The sequence below is a fragment of the Mustela lutreola genome, chromosome X (assembly GCF_030435805.1).
Source record: "Mustela lutreola isolate mMusLut2 chromosome X, mMusLut2.pri, whole genome shotgun sequence".
Taxonomy (NCBI): Eukaryota; Metazoa; Chordata; class Mammalia; order Carnivora; family Mustelidae; genus Mustela; species Mustela lutreola.
In genome coordinates this window covers 131,182,386-131,209,944 of record NC_081308.1, presented here as the reverse complement: position 1 = coordinate 131,209,944, position 27,559 = coordinate 131,182,386, and the positions used below count along the sequence as shown (strand labels likewise).

General features: G+C 58.5%; 1 protein-coding gene across 4 annotated transcripts in view; it reads right to left on the bottom strand.

Moving 5' to 3' along the window:
- Positions 1-3,922: 3,922 nt before the first annotated feature.
- Positions 3,923-27,559, bottom strand: part of ATP2B3 (ATPase plasma membrane Ca2+ transporting 3) — a 55,712-nt gene continuing 32,075 nt past the window's right edge. Inside the window, exons 13-22 of one of the 4 annotated variants that reach the window (XM_059156628.1) lie at positions 27,091-27,270; positions 26,885-26,972; positions 26,226-26,332; positions 25,391-25,582; positions 23,515-23,728; positions 22,181-22,392; positions 21,007-21,114; positions 19,658-19,840; positions 14,961-15,074; positions 3,923-4,795 (exon numbers count right to left, since the gene is read on the bottom strand). In XM_059156628.1, the coding sequence (XP_059012611.1) occupies positions 4,475-4,795; positions 14,961-15,074; positions 19,658-19,840; positions 21,007-21,114; positions 22,181-22,392; positions 23,515-23,728; positions 25,391-25,582; positions 26,226-26,332; positions 26,885-26,972; positions 27,091-27,270 (1,719 nt within the window). In that variant the 3' untranslated portion in view covers positions 3,923-4,474. Of the gene's footprint in view, positions 4,796-13,901; positions 14,252-14,920; positions 15,075-19,657; positions 19,841-21,006; positions 21,115-22,180; positions 22,393-23,514; positions 23,729-25,390; positions 25,583-26,225; positions 26,333-26,884; positions 26,973-27,090; positions 27,271-27,559 lie in introns of those variants that run through there. The other 3 variants (XM_059156630.1, XM_059156632.1, XM_059156629.1) reach the window with 3 other exon arrangements.

The window sequence follows — 27,559 nt, the reverse complement described above, 5'->3', positions numbered from 1 at the left end:
TAAACGGCCGAGCCTTGCCTGGCCCATCAAACGGGTGGAAAGAGGGGAGCAATCCGGGTTCTATGAGGAACTTGGCTGGTCTCTTCCTTTCCAGCCACGGTTGAGTGAATGGTGTCCCCTAATGGATGTGTCTCTGTCCCAACTCCTGGAACGTGGGGGTGGGTCCTTGTTTGAGAATAGGCTCTCTGTAGCTATTGTCAGTGTGAGGTGAGATCCTATGGGAGTAGGCTGGGTCAATCCCAGACGACTGGTGTCCTTGCAAGATGCAGCAGTGGCCCGCGGAGGCAGGAGGCAGCGGGCCCGTGGCGGCAGGAGAAGCGGCGCCCACCAGCCAGGGCAGGCCCAGGACGGTGGCGACCGCAGCCGCTGGAAGACTCAAGGAAGGATCAGTCCCCAGAGCATTGGGGAGCGGGAGGGCCAGCCGGCCCGCACCTGGATTCCTGCCTTCTGGCCCCCAGAGCATGGGGGTGGGTGACGGTCTTGTTATTTTCGGCCCCCGCTCTGCACCCCCCCTGCCCCCCCCCACCCCCATTGTCGACTCCTACCAGGCCTTCCTCAGACTCCCGGGCTGCACCTTTGCTCCCAGGGGTGCTCCTGGGTGGCGAACTGTCGGCCAGCTTTGTGCAGGGATGGGTGCTGTAGTGCTGCCCAGTTGTCTCCTGCGGCGGAAATTAGCAATGTGGGGGTGCGCAACACCCTCTGTAAGGTGCCAGCTCCCTGCCCAAGGCGTGGAGCCCCCATCTAGACTTGCTCGGCCTTTTGGTTCAAGGTGGACTCCTACCTCTGTGAAGCAAGGGCTCTTTGCTATTTGTGTGTCTGCTGTTTGCTGTTACTGGTCTTTCTGCCTTTTTTAGACATACGGGCTCTGGCGGTTGGGAGGGTTAGAAGCCGTTTTTCCCTTTCTTAGCAGCTTCCCTGGAAAAGGCATCCACTGGCGCTGCCAAGTTTGAAGGGGTGATGTGTGGAGGCGAAATGGAAACAGGCACAGACGATGTGGGCAGTCTTGGCCCGGTCGCCGTGGTGGTCATTTGCAAGTTTTGGACCAGAGCTGCCTTTGTGGTTCTGCTGGCAGAGTGGAGGGGCTGGGTCGCAGGGCACAGTTGTCCCCCGCTGCAGGCCTGCAGAGGGGAACGACCCCGTGAGCAAGTGAATGACAGAAATAACAGGTTTTCTTTCCCTGGCTTTGCCTTAAAGAGGAATTCTGATTACACCCTTTGTACGCTGCTGGTGGCGTGGGCGGTTTCAAAGGGTTTCAAAGGGTTTCAAATGGTGCAGCCGCTTTGGAAAACAGTGTGGCAGCTCCTCAAAAAATTAAACCTAGCATTACCAGACGACCCAGTAATTGCACTTCTGGATGGAGACCCAAAAGCAGGGACTCAACCAGGTATTTGTACACCCGTGTTCACGTGATTCACAGTAGCCCCAAGGTAGAAGCAATCCAGGTGCCCCTGGTGGATGAGTGGATAAAGAAAATAGGGTGGAGCCATACAATGGAATGTTCTTCAGCTTTAAAAAGGCAGGAAATTCTGACACTGGCTACAAACACACATGAAGCTTGAGGACATGGTGCTGAGTGACATCAGCCAGTTTCAGTTACTGTCTGCCTGCACTGCTGTGGCTTTCCGAGAGCAGTCAGACCCCAAGAGACAGAAAGGCCAGCGGGCACCAGGAGCTGTGGGGGCGGGGCACGGGACGAAGAATTAGTGTCCAATGTGAGCAGATTTCAGTTTGGGGAGATAAAAGTGTTCTGCAGACGGATGGGGGAGGGGGATGACTGCACAGCACCGTGAAAGTACTTCATGTCATTGCTTAAGATTGGAGCGTGACTTTTATGGTATATGTATTTTGCAGCAGTCAAAAGAAAAAAAAAAAAATGTGCGTTTGGGTTGGTGGCCCCTGCCCTCACCTTCCTTGGAGGACGCCGGCCTGGTCCTTCAGGTGAGGCCCCTCTGGGTCCAGACAGTTAGAGCACTGCCATGCAAACCTTCGCTAACAGTGCCTCTGACCCCCACAGGGCAGGCGAGCCCTTTCTTTCTTCCAGAAGGGTTGGACCTGGGACTGCACACCCGGGCGGGAGCTCTACCATCCCTGGGGCTCATCTCAGTGGTGGCGAAGCAGATGAAGACACCTCCTTTTCATTGCAAATGAGAATTCACCAACTAATAAATTACACATGTTACCCAGACTGGGACTGTAGGAGCCTTTCTTTCTTTCTTTTTTTTTTTTTAATACACAGAAATTTTGGTCTATTCTTTAAATTAGGAAATTCAACTACAGACTTTAAATTATTATGCATCCGGTCTTCCTCATTAAGATAATTTTTGTTCATCTTTATAACAGGCAGATAAGAATGTAAAACATATTTAACTGAACACAGCTGACCAAGCCATTCCATATAATATGCTCGATAGAGGGGGGCTTCCTCACAAGACAGGTCCCTTAGCCAGAGCGACAATCGGAGGTCATAGAGCCCCTTTTCTGAACCCCACACCCCGAGGAAAGGCAACCTAGGGACTAAACAATGGACACACACAGGAGGCAACTTTGTACAGCAGCAGTGAGGGCGGTTGGTCTATGCAGACCATTCGTTCTACCGAGGTGTCTCTAACAGGGAATGAAAAGAAGCCCATGAGCAGAGCATACGCCCCTTATCTTCTTCAGTTGAAAGATTTCCAATTTTATTTCTAGTTTAAGAACACACAGACCCTCAACAGATTGAGTTGCCCTTTTTGTTGTTTGAACAAGGACATTAGGGAACAATTTACAAATGGGTAACATTCTCAATGTGCCCTTTGGAATAAAGGGATGGCTTTAAGTTATCTGTAGCTGGCATTTAAAGTGGGATTTTCTTGTCTAACTGGAACTCCTTTGCCTGAGATTTGACTACTCCTGCTCAGCTCGGGCCCAAGTGAGAGGCACAGGTTGGGCAAAACACGAGACAGCCGCGTCCGGCAGGTAAAGGACCCTCTGCGTTTTCTTCATTTCCCTCCCTGGTTAGTGTGCATTCAGGGGAAACTGAGGCTTGGCACCAGGAGTGCCCATACGGCAGGGAGAGGTCCCCGAGGGAACCGTCTGGGGAGCCCAGGCCCAGCTCTCCCGCCTGCAGACAGGGTGCTCGGCCGGCGCGGCGAAGCTCACCTCCTCAGCCTTCTGGGCTCGTGGGGCTGAGCCACAGGGACCCCCAGGGTCTCTGCTCCCACGTCGGCTTCCCCCATGTCCCCGTGGGTGGCTGCACACACAGAGCCACGCCTGCGTGGGTCATAGTTGTCCTTGAATGAGTGCTTTGGCAGGTGGTGACTGAGAACTGACCCCAGTCACTTGACAAACCCCTCAGCCCAACTTCTTGGTTGCAGTTGCATCAGCTCCTCTTGGGTTTGGACAGTGCCTCTTCCTCTCCCACTTTCTGCCTGACTCTTGGTGCTCTCCCCACCCCCACCCCCCCTCTGGACCTGGCTGTCCTGGGGCTGCTCTGGGTTCCGGGTTCTCCCGAGGGGGCGGCAGCTGGGCCGTGGACAAAGAAGGCCTGCCGGCCAGAGTTCAGGACTTGGAGTTGAAACCCAAGGGCACAGGAAGCAAAACTCCCCTTTCCACCTACCGGAGGGGATCATTCTCATCAATACTTTGGTATTTTCCTTTTAAATAAAAAATTTCACCGAAAGGGTCCCGCCCCCATAGGCAGGGGTCTCAACGCGTGAAACGTGTCTCTCTCCCCGACCTTCTCAGGAATCTGCACAGCAACACTCCCAGGAACCGTGCAGGAGGGAGGCCCAGGTTGGAGCACAGAGGCTGGGCGGAAGGTGGGGGGCAGCGGTGGGGGGGGGACAAGCAACCGAAAAGATACTCTCGCAGTCCCGTTCCCTGAAAAAACCTCGCCACAGTAAATAATGGGATTTCAAAATGAAAACACCTGATAAGAGGAATGGAAATATCATGCTGATAAATAGCTCCTTATTCTTTAAATATGCATCGGGTCATATATGTACGTATATGTCTATACGCACACACACAGTTACGCACACACGCGCACACATACAGACCGTACGTGTGTCCTGGGGGAGGGGCGCTCGGTGGTGCAGGTCCGTTTGCTGGCGGCTCCCGGCGGGCAGGCGGGGGGCTGGCCGGGCATCCTGTGCGAACCTGTGGGTCCGCTCGCTCTCGGGTGGGTGCGATGCAACGCCCGCCCCATCAGCCAAGCACAGCCCCCCGCCCCATCGCACAGCCGGAGCGGCGAATGTCTGGGGGACCTGTAGTGTTCGTTTAAAAAAAATGCTTCGATAGAAAAATGGGAAACGCAGCTCTGCTCACGCTCTAGTTTCTCCCTCCTCCTCCTCAGTGCCAGGTCGGAAGCCTCGGGTGGAGCGGCCCCCGCGAGTGCCGCGCCAGCACCCCTGCCGCCGCCTTGGCCGTGCCCTCCTCGCAGGCCCACGCCGGCCGGCCGCGTGCGCGCGTGTGCGGTGCGCTGAGAGCAGTTCCCCTAGAGGGACGTCTCCACGCTGTGGAGCGGGCTCCCGGGTCTGGAAGAAAACGCTGACGAGGTAGCTGACTTGGTGCCGTGCGTGGTCAGGTAGATGCCGCTGTCTATGGCGTTGTTGTTCTGGTTGGGGGCCGGGGGCGGGGGGGCCCGCAGGCGCTCCTCATTCTCGTCCACGTCCGTGTCATCGATGAGCGGGATGTTGTGGGTGTAGTCATTGATCAGAAACTCGGGCGTCGCCATGAAGTTGTGAATGGAGGTCTTGGATTCCGGTTTCTCCAGGCCTTCGTAGAGCGAGCTACGGAATGCTTTCACCACCCGGATCTGGAGCGCGAGGTGGGAGCAGGGAGGGAGGGCGGGGGCCAGACAGGAAGGGAGGAAGGGGGGAAGGACAGTCAGTGGCGCTGGTGCGGCAAGTCCCACCCACGGCAGTGGTCCTTCCACCCGAACGGAGCAACGGGGGCCGCTCTGCCTGGTCGCGCTAAGGACTCCCCGGACTGGGTCCGCATCTCGTCATCTGATCCACACGCAGGACAAGTGGCAGTGGCTTTCTCTGGGCCCACCCAGGCGGGCATTTTGGAGCTCGAGAGCGATCAGTGTGTGAGACTCTGGGCTGTTACCTCCCCTTCCTCCTACCAGAAAGTCCCCAGAACTTTCTGATAAGAGAAAGTCTCCAGTCTGTGGGCACTTTACTGGCCTTTCCCAAGCGGGTCTCCCTTCCTGGCTTCTCTCTAGACCTCTTCTCTGTCCCTCTGGCTCTCGTGACTGTCACCAGCCCCCATCGTGCCCAGACCATCAGTCTTTCTGCTGCTATGTTCCGGGGAGACTTCTGTGTCTTCGTCTTATTTGATTTCTCAGGGGCACCCAGCACAGCTGACCTTCTGGAAACTCTTCCCGGTTTCCCTGAATTGCCACTGCTAGCCCTACTCCTATGTCACTGGGTGCTCAGGCCCTGTCTCCCCCACTTCTCCTTCCTCTGTCTCATGGCGCCCCGGAGCCCCAGCACTGGTTCATTCGCCCTGGCCCATCTCCCAGCCCCGACCGCCTCCACTGAAAATGGCTCCACTTTCGACTGCACCCACTAAGCCCGGCCTGCTTGGATGCCCGGATCCAACGCAACCATGCCTCATGCCTCCGACAGGCCCCTGCCTGCGGCTGGTTGTCCTTTCCCTTCGCAGACCCTTGGGCCTTTGCGTGTCCTGCCGTCACAGGCATTTTGCAATCTGGCGCTCCTTGCGCCTCCAGCCTTTCTCAGCCTGCGCTGCCCTCCTCCTCTTCAATTTCGAAGCCACATAACTTCTTTTGGTCCCTGGAATCTGCCGTGTTCTCCCTCTTTTCTAGATCTCACTTCCTGGCTGCTCCACTGGCTTTGACAGATGTCACGTCGGCATAACTCTCCACAGGGAAGAGCTTCCCACAGTGCCCTGGTCCCTGGCTACGGTGGCCCTTGTCCCAAGCCGAACTCGAGCCCCCTTCTCCCTCCCCCCGCTCCGGCCGGATCTTGCTCCCAGAAAGAGGCTCTTGGTCATGAGTGCTCATGTCACCAGGTCTACGAGCCACAGAGCTGAGGCCTCCCTTCGTTCCCTCCCTGGTCCCCCTCCACCTGGGCTCCCTCTTGGTTCTAGAAGCTCAATTCGAAGGGAAGGCCTCTGCTGGGCCCCGCTTGAGCCAGCAGCAAAGCCGGCTCTTCCCTGTGTCAGTGGGTGGACATAGCAGCAGTCCCACAGTCATTTCCACGTCAAAGGTTCTAGGACTTGGCTTTCTTGGTTTCGACTAGGTGTTGGCCAACTGTGGCCCACGGGCTAACACAGGCTCTCAGCCCCACAGCCACGCCCTTTCCTTTCTGCATTGTCTCTGCAATGCAGTTCTTGATCCCAGGGCAGAGCTGGGTCGTTGCGACAGAGACCTGGCCTTTATAAGAGAAATTTGCTGGCCCCTAAAAGCTGTCACCTAAATGGTGACATTTAGACCATGAATCACACTGCTGACAATGAATCCCTTTGGACCTTCCAGGGCCTGGGTCCTGGAGTTGTCCTTGCGCGGCCAAGCACAGCGCTGCGAAATCAGTTTAAGCCCCGTGAGCCTCGCAGCCCTGTGAGTGCAGAAAGTCAGCCAGAGGGCTCCGTGAAACTGGGACTTCCTAACTCCAAATCTTACATCTGGCTAGGACTGTCTCTGAATTCGGTGAAGTCACACCTTCTGGATTACAGATGGCCAAAGATTTGCCCTCAGTTTCTTAACTCTCCCAGACTGGCTTCTGAGAAAGGGGTAACCCAGAAGTTGACGTAAGAATCGTTCATATTTTTAATGAAAGAGAATTCTTTTGTCATTGCAGATGTGGCCTCATTATTTGGGCCTTTTCTGGGGCCAGCACGGGGGAAGGGGGAGCTCCCGGGACGTTTACAGCGGCTGGCGCGCCGGTGGTGGAAAACCTGCTCCAGCTGTCGGCAGCGCACCTCAAGCCACAGAAAGGACAGCAAGCCAGATCCTGCTGCCCTTGACCCTGGGTGCCTTTGTGGTAAGTTTGGCAGCAATGATCTGATGATCCCGGCTACACCTTTTCCTCTAGCTGAGCCTGACCCTCCTTTGGACCTGGGTCATAAAGTCAGACCCATCTTCAGGACGCCCTGTGCCTGGCTGAACTCCAAAGTCCTTGTCCAAAAAGGGCAGCCAGCCATTCCCTCTCCAGCTTCCGCAGCTCTGGAATGTTCCCGCAGGGTGCTCCTCCCAAGTATAATCAGACTCACTTTAATGACTGTCTCGTCACTGGTCTGGTCCTGTCGACAGAGACAGAGCATGGCACAGCCGTCGCTCCGTCGCTCAGTCCCCAAAGCGGGGCCCAGGGCTGCTCACGCAGACCTGTGTCATCTCAAGTCTCTTTCGGGTCCCACTTTCCCGCATTCAAGCCTCAGGCTGTTAACAGATTGCTTGGTATTGGGAGTTTGATGGGGTGTGTTCAGGCCACCCGACCCTGAAGGGCACCGTGACCTCCTGGGATGGGTTTGGTGAGAACCGGCAAATGTTTCGAGAAGAGAGGCCTGCCCCAGAGACCCGAGCTCACACACGGGGGGCTTCGGAACAACCCCCGGCAGAGTTCACGGGGTCCCAGCAAAAGAGTGACCAAGGCTGAGCGGAAGGAGCGCCTCCCCAAGCTGCAGGGGGAGTCCCTTGGGCCATCTCTCCATCTCTGCCACTCCCCAAAGGACCTTGCCACCCTCAAGGCTATCAGGGCCAGCATATATACACACCCTTCATACCCCCTATGTCTGCAGCCAGCTGCACCCTTTCCCTGCATGCCCTGCTGTCCCTCATGTCCCTTGGATGGCAGACGGGTCTATCAGTTTGCGGGAGGCTGAAGGTCAGCCCTGGTCTTCCCATTCTCGTGCAGGGCTCTGGCCAAACCACAGAGGTGCCTCGATTCCCGACCCCAGAGCCCTGCCTCAGCATGTCCCATGGCCCCCAGGTCCCCACCTTCTTCACAACGGGGCTCTCTCTGCCTCTCACAACCCCCAAGGGCAGAGACCCCGACTGCCCACTCCCGCAGTCCTCCCTGGCGCACATCTTCGGGCTCCCTCGCAGCCTCCCTCGTCTCCGACTGTTGAATCACACCCACCCTCCCTAACCTGGCTCAGGTGGGGGCCTCCAAGCATTCCAGCAGGCGATGGGGCTGCCCTGGGTCCACTCCGTGCAGTACAGGAATGCACCGAACTGAACCCCGCCTCCGCGCTAAACAAGTCCATTTTACTGTCAGATAACTTAAGAGTAAAAGAAAGACAGGAAAAGCACTTTCCAATAAAGATGCCTCCCTCGGGTTGTAGCCAGGGTGTCTGGGAGAGCCGAGGAGGATCCGACAGAGGCCCGTTGTACCCCGCATTTCCCGATGTCTGAGAGGCAGCCCTGCTTGCTCCCGCACTGCCTGGCACCTCACCCCTGCACCCACTCAAGGGTGTTGTCCCCTCCCTGGCCTAGCTTACTCATTTGTCTTATCTTAAAAGAGACTCTCCTGGGGCCATAGTCCCCTCTAGCTGCCTACAATGGCTGGTTCCTTCCTGACCCCCTCTCCCCAGGGACCCCCCATCTGGGAGTGCAGTGCTCTTCGTGCCACACTCCGGCTCCCCGGCTCAGATGGTTCTCTGCCCTTTCCCCATATCCTCACATCTGAGGGCCCCAGGGCTCATCTTTGGACATTTTCTCTCCTTCCTCTCCACCCACACATTTCCTAACTGATCTGGTCAGCCAAGGTCTTAACTCCCATCTGTCTGCTAGTGAGTCCCTCCACCCCACACCTTCTCCCTCATCTCCCTGCCCCTGCCCTTTACCTCTGCAGTCTATTCTCTGCAGAGCAGCCCAAGCAATCCTTTCAAACAAAAGCCAGAACTTGTCACACCCTGGGGAGGAGTCTAAACCCTTCCTAGAGCTGTCTCCCGCAAAGTCAGGGCCTGCCTCAGGCCATCTTTCTCATTCCTCTTTACTGCCCCAGGCCCTGGCTTCCAGACTGTACAATACCAAACACCACCTGCACACCTCTGCCTCAGGGCCTTTGCACAAGCGGTTCCCTCTCCTTGCCACTGAGCATCACGGCTCCCCCTCGCCTGTTCTGTTCACAGTCTCAGCCCTCCCATCTCCCGCTGTGGCTCACCTTCAACTCACCCCTGCCCCACGCCATTATTCTCTCCTCTGTCTCCTTTCCATAGGTTCCCCAAAACTGGAGTCTGTCCCATTCGCTGACCTCCCCAGCTCCCAGCACCCAGCACAGTGCCTGCAGCCACCAAGAGCTCAGCGGGCGGCTGCCCAAAGTGCCTCCGACCAGTTAGCTCAGGCCTCCCCCAGCCGCGTCACAGCTGCCCTTTCCCCTGTCTAGACTGTGCGTCTGCCAGAGTGTCCCATGTGAACTTTTTCTCTGTCCTCAGAACTCGGCTCACACCTCGATCCTTTGTCCCAGACAATTTTTCTCTAAAACACCTTTCTTTTGCTCTGCTTTCTTCTCTTCTGCGGCTTGTGACCATCTACACTTAACACGAGCTGACTTCTCCGTTCTTTGCTGTCCGCCCTCTGCCCTCACAGGTGAGTGCTGGCCAGCCTTCCCCGGAGCCCTGAGCTCCGTCAATGGGGACAGGGTGGGTGACGCTTCGAAGCCACAGCCCCACTCCAGCGGCCCAGAGCCAAAGCAGAAGGGATGCCTGTGCCACACTCTGCAACAGGACTGTGCTCCTGAGGGGTGCATGGGGCAAGGGCAGAGGGGCTGAAGGTCATGGCTGAAAGCGGTTGTGCTCCACTTTTGCTCTGACTTCCCATGCTCAAGTTTGCAAGGCAGGAGGTGATGAGGGTGGGGAGGGGGTGTGACAAACCGGGAGGCCGAGGGAAGGACCCAGAGACCACCCACCCAAGTAAAGAAATGCAAAAAGGGAAGGAAAAGAAAAGAAGAGAAAAAGAAAAGCCAAGTCTCCTGAACAATGATGACAACAGAAACAACAGAAACTGTGCTTGACAACCTTTTGGCCTTTTCTTCTCAGTGCGGGAGACCAGCAGGCTCGGGGTCGGGAGGAGTCACCATGCTTCCCACCCTGTGCTTCTGTCTCAATGCTACTCCCTCCAAGCCTGTCTCTGTACCAGCCACTAATCCAGAATCTTCTGCGGGAGGGAGGGGACTTTCTGCTCTCCGGCATTCAGGCTTTGGGTTTACAGCAAATTCTGAACATAGCAGCTGGGGAGAGCCAGGGGAACTTTGGGGTTCCCAGGTCCCAAATCATCGCTGTGGGCACGAGAGTGGCTCAGGGCTTGATTGCGACACAAAGAGGTATGCAAAGAACAGACCCACAATCCAAGAGGAAGCTTCCCTTTCCTCACCATGGAATTAGGAAATGTAAAACTGCGAAGTCCAGAGCTGGCCCTTGCACTGAGGGAGAGCTCGAACCTCAGACCAGCGAAGCACGGACTCCGTGCCTGTTAGCAAAAGTCACGAATGCTAACAGCCGGCAAGCTCTGTGGAGATCACCTCCCATCCTGGCACCTGTGCCAGGACCGGGAGAGCCCAGGCTCCTCTGCCGATCGCAACATTCTGTGGCCCTGGGTGGACCCAGGCATGGGCTGAGTCCTGGGCCTCTCAGGTGACCGGCCTTGCATTTCGTCCCGGCCACGTCCTGCTGTGGGGCCGTGAGTAAGGCCTGAGCTTCCTGGGCTCTGGCTGCCACCCTGGGAATGGGCTTGGAAGTACCTACCGGGCGGGGCTCGGAGCAGGGGTTCTGGGGTCTACCGTAGGCGGTGAGCCAGCATGTGCTTTGGGAATTAGCCGGAAGGCCCTTCTCTGTTGTAGGGCCCACGGTTGTAGGAAGGCTCGGGCCAGGCAGGGCTCATGCCCTTCCTAATGCGGAAACAACGCTGTCAGATCGCTGACAAGCAGCGCCCGCGCTGTCCTCGGGAACGCAAGTGGAGAGGCCTGGCTGGAAATCAACTGAGCTTCCCAAGAAAGACGCCAGCGCCGGCGAGCAAGACTGCCTTGGCTGGGCAAGGCTCCTTCCTCCACGGGGCTGGTTTAATTCCGGGAGCGGCTGCCCTGCCGGTGTGTGCGGAGCCTGCTGCCCCGGGCTCTGGGGACTGGGTGCCCAAGAAGACTGTTGGGGCTTACCTGGCATCGGCTTTGCCAAGTTGGATGGAAGGCTTTCTGGTTGCAGAAGGCGATTAAAATAGAGCAATGGCTATGATTTGTTTCTGGCGCGGTCAGAGCTCAGTGGCCCAGAGGGAGCCCTTCTGGCCGCATCTGACCAAACTCGCTGCCCGCCCTGGGCCCTGTCACCTGGCTGGTTCAGGAGCCCTCTCTGTTCCAATACGGGGGCCCAGGCCTGTGGCAGGAGGGCCCTGATGAGATGGGGGAGCCCCTGAGGCAAGCTGGGGGGAGCAGGCTTCGGAAGCATGGCTCAGGAGGGGGCGCTGGGGCAGGACTGTGTGTCTCCACTCACCCACCCCCCAGGAGGCAGCGATCTGGCATCCAGCTTGCTGCTTGGGGATAAACCTGAGGGAACAGAGTACCCCATCTCAGGCCACACCTTTGGACTCTCCAGCCAGGGGGGCGGGCCAAGCTTTTGGCAGCTCTAGTAGCAGGGGCAGCGGGGGTGAGCGGGGGTGGGCAGGATCACGCTCCCTGTTAGTTTTCACGAGACCAGAGTGCTGATTAAGTGAGCCGCTCACAGGGCCTGGCCTCAGGAGGATAAGCTGAGGTCCCACGTCAGGAGGTGATGGCCGTGAGGGGCAGGTGCGACACCCCAGCTGAGAATGGAAAGGCTAAGCGAGCCACCCTGGGGCTGCAAGGTCCCTATGTGTGGCCAGAGAAATGGGTGCTGTGTGGGGCTCCCAAATCCAGGGCGAGCAAAGACATGTGAGTGTGTGAAGCCTTGTGGGGGTCGGGGTTCGGCTGGAAAGGGTGGGCGGGTGTGAGTGTGGGTGTGCCGAGCCCCAAGGACCTCTCTTCTCTAACCCTCCCCGGTCACCCCTCTGGGAGCTCTCCTTTCCCTCCGGCTCTGAGGATGTCCTCCTGCCACCTCTTAGCATTGGTGCCACAGCAGGGACCTATGCAGGTGAGCAGCATTACTGCTCCCTCTGGCCCTGGGGCTCCGTGTATGCACCCGCGCTGGGCCCTCCACCCGGAGAGCCCGGCGGTCCTGGTATGAGTGATGTCAGACCAGAGGCCCTGGTGTGTTGGAGAGATTTGCTCCAGCATGTGGGTGAGGGCCAGACTGGCTGGACTGGGGGCGAAGAGGATAGGAGCCTTCTCGAAAGAGCTGGGGTTTTCCTTGGGAAAACCTCGTGGCCTGTCACCACTGCACCCTCTACCAAGCTGCCTCGTGGCTTGGCTCGGGGCTCTGTTGCGATCTGCACCTTGCCTTCCTTCTGGTCAGGTCCAGGAGAGGGTGAGGGCCAGCGGCTCCCCGGCCCCTGTGCCAGGCCTTCTCCTGTTTGGTACAATGAGGGCGCTGGGCTGAATGATTTTTCTAGGTCCTCACTGCTTGGATGGTGAAGCAGTTTGGAGTTCCAAACCATCTGCCCCACAGTGATGCTGGCGGGAAGTGGTTTTGGTTGGTGGCTTCCGGAAGCAGGCATGTCCCCTGGTGTTGCCAAGTCCTCCAACCAGCAACTTCCTCCACAGTGTGTGTGTGTGTGTGTGTGTGTGTGTGTGTGTGTGTGTATGTGTTGGGGGGAGGGGGTCCTTTCTGAGTTGCTGCCACTCAAATGGGATGAGCCCTGGGGTTGGCCCTGTGAGTTGGGACCTTGGGACCCCCTTGCTGCCACACCAGCGCCTTTCTCAGACAGCTTCCTCTCACCGGGGCCCTGTCATCTGTTCCTCACAGGTGGCACAGCGGATGGGACAGTGGCCCCTTTTCTGGTCAGGCACTAGCTCTGTCCTCCTGGAGAGGCTCATGACCAGTGGGAAGGGTGGTGTCTCTCGAGCTGTTCTTGCCAGGCACTGCTGGGCTCCCCAAAGTGGGAAGTAGGGTGGCTGCAGAAGGAAGGAAGTTGCTAGGAAGAGAAAGAGGAGGAAGGCCAAGGAATTCCAAGGGAGCCAAGAGATAGCGGGCCTCGCCAGGTTCCCGGAGGGGAGGCCCGGCAGGCCCTGGAGTGGAGAAGGCCTGAGGGGCATGAGGAGTGGGGGCTCTGTCAGTTGCCTCCCCTCTCGAGTCAACAGACAGATGCACAGACAGACAGACAGACAGGAAGTGCAGAGAGAGATGGCAAAGAAACGTGTGGAAAAAGTCAAGGGAGAGGGAGGGACGGGGCAGGTCGCTCTGTGCCCCTTGGGCAGACTCACGCCCCCTCTTGTCCCTTCATTTCCAGGAAGGAAGGTGCTGCTGCCTCAGCCAGGCCCTAGCTGAGGGGCTCGCGAGAGACTGGGGAGCACTTCCGTCCTCAATTGCCTGTAGCTGAACCTCCCACAGACCCCCTGGGTGGAGTGGTGGCAAGACCCCTCTGGGACAAGGCCAGAGCTTTCCAGCCGATCGGTGATGGCAGACGGTCAGGATCTGTGGCCCAGGTGGGGAGGCCCAGTGAGTGTGCAGGGCAGCTGGAGGTGTGTGCGGTCTGCGGCCCGGGGAAGGGCTGGGTGTGTGCGCGCGCGCATCTACATGCTGTTTCCGAAGGGGACAGGAGGTCCGGCGGGGGCGGGTGTGGCCCACGTCCCTTCCTGAAGGGGCAGAGTGGCCTGAAATGACAGTACAAGCAAGAGGAGGGCCCCACGGGGGACCTCTCACCCGTTCCTAAAAAAAGAAAATGAAAAAGAAAAGAGGAAGAAAAATAAAAAAAGGGGGGGGGTAAAGACAAGACAAAAGCAAAAAAGGGAAAGAGAAGAAAATCCCAGAGTCTGGTGAGGGAAAAAGGCACAGTTAACGGCTGTTCACGGAGGTGAGAGGTGCCGGGTCTCACTGGAAGGAAAGGAAAGAGGTAGCGTTGAACCATCCCAGAAGGGGCTCTGGGCTCATACTGGAAGGTTTACTGTTTGATCTTTACAAGAAGCAGGAGGCCCCGGGAGGGAGCAAGGCCCACACCGTCCCTGCCGTGGGGTGGCAGGTTCGGGGCTCTGGTAGTCGTCGTTTACTCTTCGCAAAAAGATGTGAACAGTCATGGAAGTTTCTACCTCTCTTGGGACAGCCCTTGGGTTCCCTTTAAACTGTGACCAACATGGTGGAAAGTTTCCATCGGAACCGAGAAGGGATTCTACTTCTCCCTGCTTCTCAGACGAAGGAGGAGAGAGAACGTGGACCGGATCAGGCTAAGACCTTCCAATCCTGAGGCCTGTTCGGGAAAGAGCAAGGGTGTTTCGGGAAACAAGTGGAAATGTGGCAGAGACACCTCTCGTACCACGGGCTCAGGACGAAGGCAGAAGCAACCGGCCGCCACCAAGCCCACCCGGGGACATGAGGCCCTGGCCTCCCGAAGCCCGCATCTGGTCTACCGCCTTTGGAGACCAGCCTCAAGGGGGGTTCTGGAAGCTGCCACGTTAGTCCCGAGCAGGCGGCCTGGAGTGTTCTGCCTCCCTCTCCGGCCCTGCGAGGCAGCCCTGAGCCCACGGGCCTCCCTTCTGCCCCACGGAACCCCGGCCAAGGCCCCTCCCCGACAGCAGACACCACCAGAAGCGGCCCGAGTTCGTGAAGAACCATCGGCAAATGCAGACAAGTTCGAGAAAAGAAAACCAAGGACAGAAGGAGCACTGAATGAAACCAAAAAACCAAACAAAGGAAAGAACGGAAGGTCCAGCAGTGCCATGGAGTCACTCCGTTTCGTAAGGGAACAACATGGCTTCGGAGAGACGCGCCGTCGGGGCGGGATGGACCAGGTGGCGCGGAGGAAGCACCGTGACCGTGAGCGGAGGCCGCAAGACCGGAGAGAAGAGAGGGAAGAGGCGGGGAGGCTTTTTCTCCCCAGAGATGCCATTTATGAGAGAAAAGGGGACTCAAGACTCACTCCCAGCGGCACTGGTGGGATGGGCGGCGGAGAGAATTACGTGAGTAGGGGCAGAAAGATTGGTTACGTCATGGAGCTGGCCGAGGACCGAAGACCGCCGGCGCACGGCGCCCTGAAATGAACCGCTTCTCTTGAAGGTACTCACTACCTCCATCTGTGGGAGAGAAAACGAGATAAAGTTTGGCTTGCACTGCTGTCCTGGCGACCGCAGGGGGTGGGGCTGGGTGAGGACGGGGGTGGGGGGGGTGTCGCGGGGGGGGCACGGGGGGGCACGTGGGGACAGAGAAGCCTCATCTAGGTCACCCCGCTCCCTGGGAGCTGCCAGTGCTTCTGACGGGGCCGTGGTCAAGGCTGAGGCCGGCCTCTGTGTCGCCACCAAGAGAGGGAGGCCTTGCTGAGCGGATCATGAGCACCAGGGACACTGTTTGCACTGTGGCCCCTGATGGCTCTCCAGCCCCTCACCCCGGTGTCCCGGTGAGCCGTTTGCGGTCACCCTGTGCTCACTGCAAGCCACTTGTCAACAAGCACGTGTGTCTGGCGACACTCCGTTCCCCTAGGTCAGGACATGTCCACCCAACAGACTGGAGGAGTAGGGCACACTCCCTCCTGTTAGGACGAGTGTCCCTGTGGCTGTGCTCACCGAGGGTGTGGGGACGGGGACCCTTCTCCAGCCCCTCCTCGGTAGACAGTGCTCCAAGCAACAGTCCACTGCTTCTCACTATGCTGGCCTGCCCTGCCTTGTGCGGAGCTGTGGCCATCGCCCCTTCCAAGTGACCGAGGGAGCTCCCCGGTGGGCAGCCTCAGGGGAAGAAGGGACTTAATGATTTTGCAAAAGCACCTGCTCTGTCGTATCAGGTATGGCAGGAAGGGGAGCAGAGCGATCGGAGGGTCCTGTGAGCAAAGATGGCTTTTGCTTTGTCCCCCGCCCTCAAAGTTTCCCAGGTGTCGAAAGGGAACTGGGTCTATGGGTGGTGAGAACCATGTGGTGAACTCGCGAGGAGTCCCAGTGTCTTCTGACTTCCTGACCCCATCTTTCACTGGCCTGGATCTCTGGGAGGTGAATCAGACCTGTGGCTGAATGTTTCCTCCTTGGAGACGACTGTGTGCCCAGGCTGTGGGACATGGCACACTTTTGGCTTCCTCTTTGGGAATGCCTTGTAGGGATGCAGTTGGCGGTGGGGTAGGGGGGGTGGCGGGGCGGGGCAGAATCTTTTGACCTTACAAGGTGGATCTGACTTCTGGAAATTGCCATATGGTTCACAGGATGACATGAGCAGCAAAGCAATTCTGGCTCCTGATGCAAGCTGGCCACCTACTCTCGCCTTTGTGAGACCGCTAGTTTCAGCCAGGGTCTGACACGGGGCCAGGCTTCGTGGAAGCAGGCAGCTCGAGTGCTCGGACTTCCCTCGCCCCAACCCAAAGGAACATGTACATCGTTTTGACTCCGAGACACGTGGTAGAAAAGACTTTCGCCCTCTGTTGCCGCCGAGCTCCACCGAGACCCACGCATAAGGCGCACTGAGCGGCCACAGGGGTCTGGCACAGTGTCTTCTGTGCCCCAATGCGCTGGAGGAAGAGGACCCGTGCCGAATGCCACCCTCTCTTGGGGGGGGGGGCTCTTCTCCCTGGATGGCCAAAAGGTCTCTAAAATCTGTCTTGAGAGGGCATTCCTAATGGCAGCAAAGGCAACAAGGGAAGGAAAAGATGCTTTTCCTGCCCCTGATTTGGCCTCTCCTCCCGGTGTCCCGATGGGATGATAGTATCAGTCAAAATACCTCAAAATTGCTCCCCACCCCACAAAATTTCAGTTGCTGCTGAAGCTTCTCACTGGTTCATAATGGAACGGGGAGTAGACCACGTTGTGACCGCTTCGACAAGCTCCATGTGCTCGCTTTTAAGGACTCTTTTTTATTTGGGAATGCCCCCACCCAACTCTTTGGCGTATTGCTATGTTAGTAAGAAAGGAGGTAGCAGGTTATACAGAATGCCTTTACTTAGCAACATGAAAAGCTGTGCTGGCCTCCGCAGTCTGGGGAGCAGCTCTGTTGTTCGCAAAATCCAGAAATCTAGGGCAACTCCCTTGGCTTGGGGTACACATACGAGCTGGGGGACTTTATTTCTGTTTTTCAAGCAGGTATATTTTGAATCAAAAAGAACAGATGCTCTTAAATTAGCAAAAGTAGCTAATTGGTTCAGCGTTCTTGAGGAGCATGAATTTATGCTAGTGGATCAGGGGACAGAGGCGCTCACTGGGTGACCTGCGGTGAGGCCCCGTCTCCCTGGGCCCCCCTTCATCGTGTACAAAGTAGTGACCTGACTAGCTAGTGTCTATATGGGCGGTGATAATCAGAACGACCCGGAACTCCCAAGACTCTGAGTGAGGAGATCTGCTCCACTAGCCAGGCAGCCAGGCAGCCCGAGAGCCCCCAGGCACATGGAAGACCCTGACACACAGCTGGCGGGCGCCCGCCGACCCCCCGCTGCCTCACCCTGGGCAGGGCTGCTATCTGAGCGGCTGGAAAAGCGACCACCAGCTTGGGCTGTGATGCTCCATGCCCCGCTTCAGCTATCTCAGGCTGGCTCTCAGCTCCGCAGCTGGACCGGGGCAAGACAGACAAGAGCCCATGGGGCCAGGATGGGGTGGGCAGGGACTCGCAGTTGGGTGTGAGGCAGTGAGGGGACACCTGGCCATCTGGCTATGAAGTTATTCCTGCCCCTCCCCTGGGCACTCAGCGTTTCATTCGGACCTGAGACAGTCTTCCCTGGCCACGCTGGCCTAGGGGTTTGGGACGCGAAGAGGAATGAGCCCGAGAGCTGGCGAGAAGCCCCTTGCGTCTCTGGGCAGCTCCTTCAACATGGACTCTTTGGAGGCCACCTTACGTGCCCCTACTATATCCCAGAGCGCTGGGAGCAACCCAGGACCCTGCGGCTTTGGAAAGTTCCCCAGAGGACTCGGCTCCTCCCTGAGTCCAGAGCCCTGGGCTGAGAGCCCCGATGGCTGCGTGGGGCCTACGGGGGCGGGTGGGGGTGGACTCTGAGAAGGCTTCACGAAGTGGTGCTGCGGGAGGAGGAGACACCCCAAAGGAACACAGGGAGAGCTGGGGAGCCCCGGGCCAATGGGTGACTGGCACAGAGGCAGAGCGAATGCACGTCTGGAAAAGCAGCAGGGGTGACAGGGCCACAGGGAGGGTGGGGTGAAGCTAAGAGGCAAGGGCTCGAAGGCCACGGTCAGAACTCTGGACTTGACCCTTAAGACATGAAGAGAGGATACAGGGGCCATGGTGTGGATGGGGTCATCGGAGGGGCGAGCAGAACAGAGGCTGGAGAAGCAGTGGGAGGCTGAGAGCGTGTGGTGGAAGGCGAGGCTGGGCTCTGGCGGGGGGTGCTGAGCCTGAGCTCCATGAGGCAACAACCGGCGAGCTCGTACGCAGGGGCGCCAGACCCCCGGTGGGGTAGGCACCGCCTATGGAGGGCACTTCGGGCAAATTGTGTAAAAGGTTCTCTGCGATGAGCCTGTGTGCCAGGCTGGAGGCAGATCTGGAGAGAGGTGTGCTCTCAGGTCATGTCCCAGGCCCAGCAGCCCCTGTGGGAATCCGGGGGAGGGCGGGGCTAAGCGCATGGCCCTGTTCTTTCCGCTGGTGGGACTCCCGGGGAGGAAAAGCAATTGTGCCTAGGTCTGGGGCATGGGGTTGGGGGTTCTGGATGGAACACAGAGAAAGACTGGAGGTGGGGCTTTGGGAGGCATGGGAGTGGCAGAGAGTGACAAGTGTCCCTGGGGGCTCGGGAGGCAGAGACAGTGGGGCTCTTCTTTCCTTCTCTATGGGGTCCAGTGGCCCCGGGTCTGTGGGGTTTTCGGCATGCGAGGCTGAGGAGCAGACAGGGGGACGGAGGGGACAGTGAGGCACCAGAGAGAGCAGGGCTGCACTTAGGGAAGGGCGCTGGGAAGAAGCCTTGACGCAGGACGGAGGGATGGTCAGCGTGCGGGAGCTAGGAGCAGGTCTTGTAGGCCTTGGCCACCACTGCCTCTGGGACACTGTGGGCAGAGGCCAGGCTGTGGTGGGATCATCAGCGAGTGTGTGCAAAGAATGTAAAAAGCCAGCAAGGACAGAACATTCTGGCAAGAAAGCTAGCCGGGAAGGGTTTGCTCGTGAAGCCTTGGAGGTAGCCCGTGGCCGAGTGGGCCTTGTGACCGTCTGACTTTACCGAGGCCTTGGGCTGCACCAGTTCTGATGCGTGGCCACACACTCAGTTCTGAGGCGCACAGCAAGGCCCCAGTCTGTGGCCGGGTTCTGCTCGCATGGCGCTCACAACGAGCCCGCGACGCGGAGCTCACCAAAGACTCTTTGTAACCGGCAGCTGTCTCCTCCCAAGAACGTCACCTCCCTGTGGCTAGGCTGTTCCCAGCAAACCAGGCAAGGCCCAGCAGCTACGCAGACAGTGGGCAGTCTGTGCCCTCTAAGAAGCAGTGACTGGTCACAACACACACCTTTAGCTGACGCCTGTCCCCAGCACAGGGAGGGTTCCCTGGGCTCTGAGGGAGGTGGCAGAGATAGGCAGTCACAGCCCCGTGCCCACCAGCAGGCGCACCTGGGAATGGCCCTTGTCCCCGTGGCAGCAAGACCCAAGGGTTTCCCTGCTGGTAGGGGGCTCGTCTCACCCACTGTGTGCGACTAGCTTGCTTGCCGCCCTCTCAAGGTGGGAAAGGCAGAGCAGCCGAGTGGCGCGGCGGCGGCTTACCTGTGTCTGAATTCGATTGAGGCCGCGGAACCAGAGGATCTGGCCTCGGCGGAGCTCCCGCTCAGCGTGGTCGATCTCTTCTTCCCCTTCGGCCAGCTCCTCGTCAGTCATCTCGTCCTTCCCAGGCCCGTGCCCTGCTTCCTTCAGGCACTTGAGCTGGCTGGTGGGGATGGTGGCGATGACCTGGGGGACGAGAGGTGAGGGACAGCAGAGACAGGAGGCTGTCAGAGCAGGGCCGGTCCCTTCACGGTGGGAGCTCTGCTGGGGCCAGCAAGGGACCCAGACCGCCCACCTCCACGTGACAGAGATTGAGGCCAGTGTCTGTGCCGCATGGCTTCCTCAGAGTCTCTTCCCTGCAGGCAGAGTGGGGCGGGGACAGACAGACAGACAGACACACACACACACACACACACACACACACACACACACACGTCCTGTTTTGGCGCCTTGAGGCTGCAAGCCTGGACCTGCTTTGCCTGGGACCAAATACCGTTCTCCAGAGACTCCCAGAGTCTCCCTGGGGCCGAGCTGGGCCACACACTCAGCTTCGGGCCCCGGGGGGACGGGTGTGTGCGGAGACCGAGGTCAGCCCCTCAGGAGCTCCAGGCTGATGGGACCGACCCCGCGCTCAAGTCCCGCCACAGCAACGCTCAGGGAGGCTTCCCTGGTGGGGGCGCCCGGGGCGGGCTGTCACCCCCGGCTGTGGGAGCAACGGCCTGGCCCCGGGGGCCTGGAAGCTCCCGCCTGGTCTCTCCAGGCCCGGCCCTGCATAGGCTCGATCTTGGACTTCCAGCCTCCACAGCTGTTTGAGCCCCGTCTGTGCTGTTTTGTTGTGTCCGAGGTGACGGAGACACAGGGCAAAGTGGGTCATGGGCTTGACCTCCTGCACCGATGTTCTAGAGCTGCAGAGCTCTCGGAGGCCTCTCATGTGCCTGGGGCCGGGGCTGTCTCTCCCTAACGCAATCTTTTTCTCACGGCTTTAACTGCCAAGGCCTTGAGGTGTCTGACTTGATGCTTTCTCTTTGCCCCTGGGAGGATGCAGCTGGGTGTTGCTTACTTCCAGCTGTATGGGGACTTCCCAAGCCCCCCCAGGTTAGGCGACAATGTTTGGCTTCTCTCATGAAAGGGGGAGAGGTGGATGACTTTTTTTTTTTTTTTGTCTTGTCTCTGCTGACACCGTCATCTGCCTGGGTCCTGTTCTGCGGTGCTGCCGACCCTGAACACACCGACTGCTTTCCCAAGCATGGGCCTCAGGGCACCCTGACCCCCCACATCGTGGCCACCACTGGTGCTGTGGTGGAGACAGGTAACGGTTGGGGCTGGGAAAGGAGGACAAAGCAGATACTCACCTGTCCCCAGACCAGCTCCCCGACACCAACGAACAGGCACCAGAGCCACTGCTCCGTGGACAGGGGGGAGCAGCTGAAGGGCTTTCCGCCGAACTGGACGATGACAATCTGCAGGGGTGGGATGAGAGGGTTAGGGTTAGGGGGTTAGGGTTAGAGGGTTAAGGTTGGGGTTAGGGTTAGGGTTAGAGGGTTATGGTTAGGGTTGGGGTTAGGGTTAGGGTTGGGGTTAGGGTTGTGGTTAGGGTCAGGGTTAGGGTAGGGTTAGGGTTAGGGTTAGGGGTTAGAGTTAGGGTTAGGGTTAGTGTTAGGGGTTAGGGTTAGGGTTAGGGTTTGGTTTAGGGTTAGGGTTAGGATATGGGTTAGTGTTAGGGTTAGGGCTTGGGTTGTTTTTAGGGTTAGGATAGGGTTGGGGTTAGTATTAGTGTTAGGGCTAGGCTTGTTTTTAGGGTTACGATAGGGTTGGTGTTATGGTTAGTGTTAGCTTTAACCCGTCACAGCTCCGGAGGCCCCTCCTCCAGCCCTCAGGGACCACATTTGCATCTTCTAGAAAATTGAGGCTTTCACCTCTGCCCAGCTGGCCTTGCCTGGGCCTCCTCCTGCCTTGTTTAGCCTTCCTTGGGAAGAACCTCCCTCCCTGGGGTGAGTTTCAAATAAATACATTGCTTTATCCAGAGTCCACACTTCGAGTCTTGTCACTGTACTCTCCTCTCCAGGCCACTGATCCTGGTTTAATTAATTAGGGCCAGAACCCACACCACCTGAACCCCACGTTTCCCCCAGAAATTACTTATCATTAGCCAGCTCGCCCCATGTAGTTTCTCCCCTAGAAACCATAGTAAAGGCACCCAGCTCCCCCTCTGTCTCATGACTGACCCGGGGTTCCCCTGGATGTACCGCGCCATGGGGAGTATCCTGGCTTGTTGCCATCACTAGACCTCATGTTTTCTATTAATACCCCCCGCTTTTGAACGCTCGGCTTCTCCCGAAGGGTTGGCTGTGCCACGATGTTTTGAAAGTGTGGAGAGAGGATATGGGGTCACAGGCAATGCTGGCAGGGGCTTGGACAGCAGGAGGGGCAGAGGCTCCTTTGAGCGGGAGTGGCAGGCCGCTAGCTGGGGCGGGGCACGGTCCCCTGCTCTCCCATCTGCTCTAAGAGTGGGGTCACTCCTCCTACCTGAATCGCAAAGGTGCCGAGGACGATGGTGCAGAAGATGGGGTTGCTGAAGATGCCGTGAAAGACATTCCGCTCGCCGTGGATCTTGCGGGCGTTGATCTCATTGAAGAGCTGCATCATGACGAAGGTGTTGAAGATGATGGTGTAGTGCTCCGAGGGCGGCGAGTGCAGGGGTGCATTCCTTCCGCTGTCGATGTCGAAGAAGAGCTCTCCTGCAAGCCAATGGTTATGTGGCGGGAGCTGAGCCCCGAGCAGACACGGCTCCCAGCAGGTGCCACCTGAAGGATGCTGGGGCGGGGGGCTCTGTGCCGGGTATGAGCCGAGGGAAAGTATGGACTCTCACCCTGCAGCACGAGCTCGCAGCCAAGGCCCGGCCCGTGGCTCTGCTGCAGAAAGCGCAGGGCAGAACGAAAACGCCAAGACAAACCGTGCATGCCCACTTGAGGTGGCCGTGGGCTGGGGAGGCATCCGAGGCTGTGGGCTGGCCCTCCTCGGCCCTGTCCCTAAGCCTGGACAGCCAGGCAGAGGCCCTCAGGCAGGGCACAAGAGGCTTCTGCTCCCCAGAAATCAGAGAACAGCCCACTGACAGGAACACTTTCCCCACCCCTGACCCACTGTGACTCCTGTCCCTCAGCAAGCTCTGTCCTGGAGGGCGGCCCTGGTGGCTCACCGGAGTGCCCTGACATAAGGGAGAGGGACCACGAACAGACAGACCGACAGACCCCGCCCTGGTGCGAAAGAAGGAAACCGCCGGATAGAGCAGCCATTGGTGAGTCCCCGGATGACCTTCTCTTCCTGCCCTTGCCCCCGTCTTGCTTCCTGACCCTCAGTCCTCCTCTCCCTTCTCCTCTCTCCGTCTTCCCCTCCCTTCCTGTACCCCCCTTCGGCTTCCTCCTCCTCCGTCCCCATCCATCCTCCCCCTTTGGCTATCCCTCCTTTGCTCCGGCCTCTCCTTCCTCCTCTCTGTCTTCCTTCCTCTGCTTCACCTCCTGCCGCCGCTCTGTCTCCGATCCCTGCTCTTCCCTCCGTCTCCCGCCACGTCTCTTTTCTCCTGATCCTCCTCTTCCCACAGCTTCTAGCACAGCGCTCTTGTCATTGTGCCCGGGAGAAATGGCCGTGGGATGCGTGGAGGGATGGGTGAAGGTTGAGCTCTCTGCAGGCAGCTCTATGGAGCCGTGGACAGTTTCTCAGAGGCTCGGGGGGCCTGTGACCCCTCGCCGGGGCGCACGCAGAGAGCGACGGCAGGGAGGGGTCCTCAGGGGGACCTGGGTTAGGGTTCCTGGTGATCATCCTTCCCTCGAACCACCAGACGCGATGCCCTGGGGTGGACTTACCGACGAACAGCAGCGTGAAGATGATGGCGAGCTGGTACACCGCGTGGCCCAGGATGTTCTTCATCATGGTGCGAGAGATCAGGGGCTTGTCCCTGCCATACGGTTTCCGCAGCAGCAGCGCCTCGGTGGGTGGCTCCGTCGCCAGGGCCAGAGAGGCAAACGTGTCCATGATCAAGTTCACCCACAGCATCTGCACAGCTTTGAGAGGAGAGTCCTGTGGAGAGGAGGCAGTCACTCTCACGCGGACCCACGGCTCCCGGGCAGACACTCAGCTTGGGGGCCGTGTCACTGGCACGACGTGCAGCGAGTCCGACCTTCCCAGAAAACTGTGACATCCCCATCCCTGTTGTTATGGTTCATAACACGTTTTCCGATTCCTGCTCTTAAAATATTGCCAGTCTCCTTTCTCCCACCTGGTAGCAGTGACCCAGGAGCTGGGCTCCCGACAATCAGTGGGATGTTCACAAGCCCGGTTCTGGGGTATGTTGCCCCAGACTGCGATGGGTGCTCTCCTGAGCTCTCCTACACCCAGGGGGTCTGCCCGGCACCTTCCTTCTCATCACCTCCGAGTCGGTTAGAAATAAGCCTCACAGGAGGGCCACATACTGTGATTCCATTCCTACGAAACTTCCAGAAGTGACAGATCCACAGAGCCAGAGAGCAGGTGAGTGGGTGTCAGGAGCTGGGGGAAGGGAGAGGGCATATCAGCTTTGGTGGGCACGACACCGCGAATGCACCGAGTGTCACTGAACCACGTACTTCCAAGCGGCCGTTACAGCGCCCGGTATGTGATGTGAATTTTATCTCCATTAAAAGAAACTTTCAAAGGGAGACAAATGCTGGACACTCACTAATGGGGAGAATTGGACTGTGGAACACAGGGAAGAGGGGTGCCTGGGTGGCTCCGTCGTTAAGCGTCTGCCTGCGGCTTGGGTCATGATCCCAGGGTCCTGGCATCGAGCCCTGCATCGGGCTCCCTGCTTGGCGGGGAGCCTGCTTCTCCCTTACCACTCCCCCTGCTTCTGTTTCCTCTCTTGCTGAGTCTCTCTGTCAAATAAATAAAATCTTAAAAAAGAGAGAGAGAAAATGGGGGAAGAGGCTCCTCCAACGGATCAAACACGGAGTTCCCGTGGGAGCAGCACTCACCCTCTGGGAGAAGCGAAAGGTCCGCACAAAGCCCTGTACACGCATATTCATGGTAATGTTATTCATAGTCACCAAAAGGTGGAAATGACCCGAATGCCCACTGATGGAGGAAGGGACAAACGAACCACGCTCTTTCCAAACAATGGCACTTTATTCTGCCATTGAAAAGAACAAAGTACCGCTCCGTGCTGTGCCATGGATGGACCTTGAAAACACGATGCTGAGTGAGAGGTGCCAGACACAAAAGACCACATGTTATTTGATTCCATCTGAATGGAATGTTCCAGAATGGGCAAGTCTGTAAAGTGAGAAAGTAGTTCCATGGGGGCCCGGGACTGGGGGAAGGGGAGTGACTGCTACTGGGGATGGGGTCTTTTCAGGGGCGATGAAAATGTTCAGGACCCACGGTGAATGTATGAAATGCGACCGAAGTGTGTCTACTCTCAAATGGTGAAGTTTTTGGTATGTGATTTTTATTTCAATTATAGAAAAAAAAAAAAAAAAGCGTGCAACAAAGAAAAGTCCTGGCTCTCGCAGCGAGCCCCCTGGCAGGCCCTCATCGTCCTGCACACTCCTGGGAGTGAGGTCTCCCGGGCTAGATCTCCACGCCGGGCTCCAGGTGCACAAGGCAGGAGGGGTCCGGGAAACCGGCTGCCTCCTGCAGGCCCCCTGGGCTTGTGGGAGGGCGAGCCCAAGGTCCTCCTCGGGCACAGCGGTCCCCAGTGCCCACCTGAGTAATGCAGGCACCCGTGAAGGCCACGATCACAGCCACCACATTGACGGTCAGCTGGAACTGCAGGAACTTGGAGATGCTGTCATAGACGTTGCGGCCCCACATGACGGCCTTGACGATGCTGGTGAAGTTGTCATCGGTCAGGATGATGTCTGAGGCCTCCTTGGCCACGTCAGTCCCTGCGATGCCCTGGGTGGGGGTGGGGGTCGCACACACAGTGTCCATGGGCCCCTTCCCCAGCCCCCATGATCACTCAACCTACCGGAGCCTGCCGCCTGACTTGGCTTCCAAACAAGGCTCCCCACCAGCTAGAAACAGATGTTCTAGTCCTACTCCAAGCGGCAGGTCATCTCAGGGCAAGGGAAGGGGCTTTGCTCATAAGCAAAGAGGGAGCTGCCACCAGGGCCACCGATGTGGCCTCACATACAAGGCCTGGCCGCCACTGTGTGGTCACTGACCAGGCTTCTGTCCAGTGTCAGTCTGCTACAGAAGGAGCTCCGGGAGGCCTGGGCGGGTTCGCCTTCGGCAACCCAGCTCAGGGCTCACGGTGCCAGCAGGTGGCGGCTTGGTCACCTTCTGGGCCCCAGACTGTGGGAAGGACTGGCCTGGGTCCCTAGCGCCTGTCCACGGTGGGCTACGGTCAGCATGGCAGAGCACAGGTGCTCTTTAGTGGTGGGGAAAGGGGCCGCTGGATTTCCGCACAGCTCGCTGTAGAGGACTGTGGGGCCGGGGCCGGCCACCTGAGCAGCAGGGCTGGGATTTACAGAGTGACGCGAGGCCCTACCTGGGGTGCTACGCCAGGTCAGTGCTGGGGGGGGGGGGGGGGGCTTACCATGGCAAAGCCCACGTCTGCCTTTTTGAGGGCCGGCCCGTCGTTGGTGCCGTCCCCAGTCACGGCCACCACCTGCCGCTGCTCGCCGGCGTTGCTGTCGATGATCCCTGGAATGTGGAGCGGGTTAGCGTTAGGGTTCGGGTTAGCGTCTGTGCCCTGGGTTCCTGCCTGGGGACTGGAACCAGTCAACCAATGCTGCTTGACTCCTGGCTGACTCGGGAAACCCTTCGAGACTGTGACTGGGCCAAGTGCCCTCAGTCCTCCGTGCTTTGGCCACCTTTGTGGTGAACTCCCTGGGCCTAGCGAGGTGATACCCGGGGGTGGGACTGGGTGGAGGACAGGGGCTCAGCCCTCTATGGCTTGGAGAATTGTCTCCCTCTCCTGGGCCTCAGTTTCCCCATCTGTTACAACGAGAGGCCATCCTCTACTGGCGTCTTTCACTCATGCTGTTACCCCAGAGAAGCCAAGGGGCGGGCCATTACCCCCACTTCCCTGACGGGGAGACTGAGATTCAGCACGTCCGTAGCCCGGACCCCACTTCCTAGGCAGGCCCTGGAGCCGGGCGTTGGGAGTCTGGGGGCGGACCACAGCCAGCCAGGGGCATGGCACCCCAGGCGGGGGAGGGGCAGCGGCGGGCCAGCATGGGCAAGCTCCATTACCTTTGACCAGAGTATGCTTGTCGGTGGGAGACGATCGCGCGAGGACCCTCAGCTTGGGCCACACCTTGTCCAGACGCTCCTGTTCTATCTGGGAGAGGGAAGCACATAGATGTTGCAACGCCTGGATTGGGGGTGCTGAGCAGAGGTTGGGGGAGAGGTCGCCAGAACCCTGGACTGAGTGGGGAGGGCAGGGGGCCGCGAACTACCTCGCCCTTCTCGTTGCGGATGCGCCGGTTGAATTCCTTCCCCTCCAGGCACAGGAAGTCCTCCCCGGGCTGGATGATGCCACACTTGGCTGCAATGGCTCGGGCTGTGTTGATGTTGTCCCCGGTCACCATGCGGACTGTAATGCCAGCACGCTGGCATTTGCGGATAGCTTCAGGGACCTGGAAGCGACAAGAGAGGTGGGTGTGGCCTGTGTCTGGGCTGTCCCCTCTCTTCCCAGATGTGCAGCCCCCTTGCCCAACCATGCTCCCTCTGAAGGGGACCTGTGGGGAAAAGGGGTTTGTCTGCTTTCCCGCCTGGTCCACACTAAGCCGGGTGCCTCCTTCATTCTCTCAGCAACCCCCCTACCCCTGGGTGCTTCCTCCATTGGGCTGGGCCCCAGGACCAGCCACGACTGGGACCCAGGCCCCGATGCTTCCAGTAAGGGGTGCCTTTGGAGTCGTGTGAAAT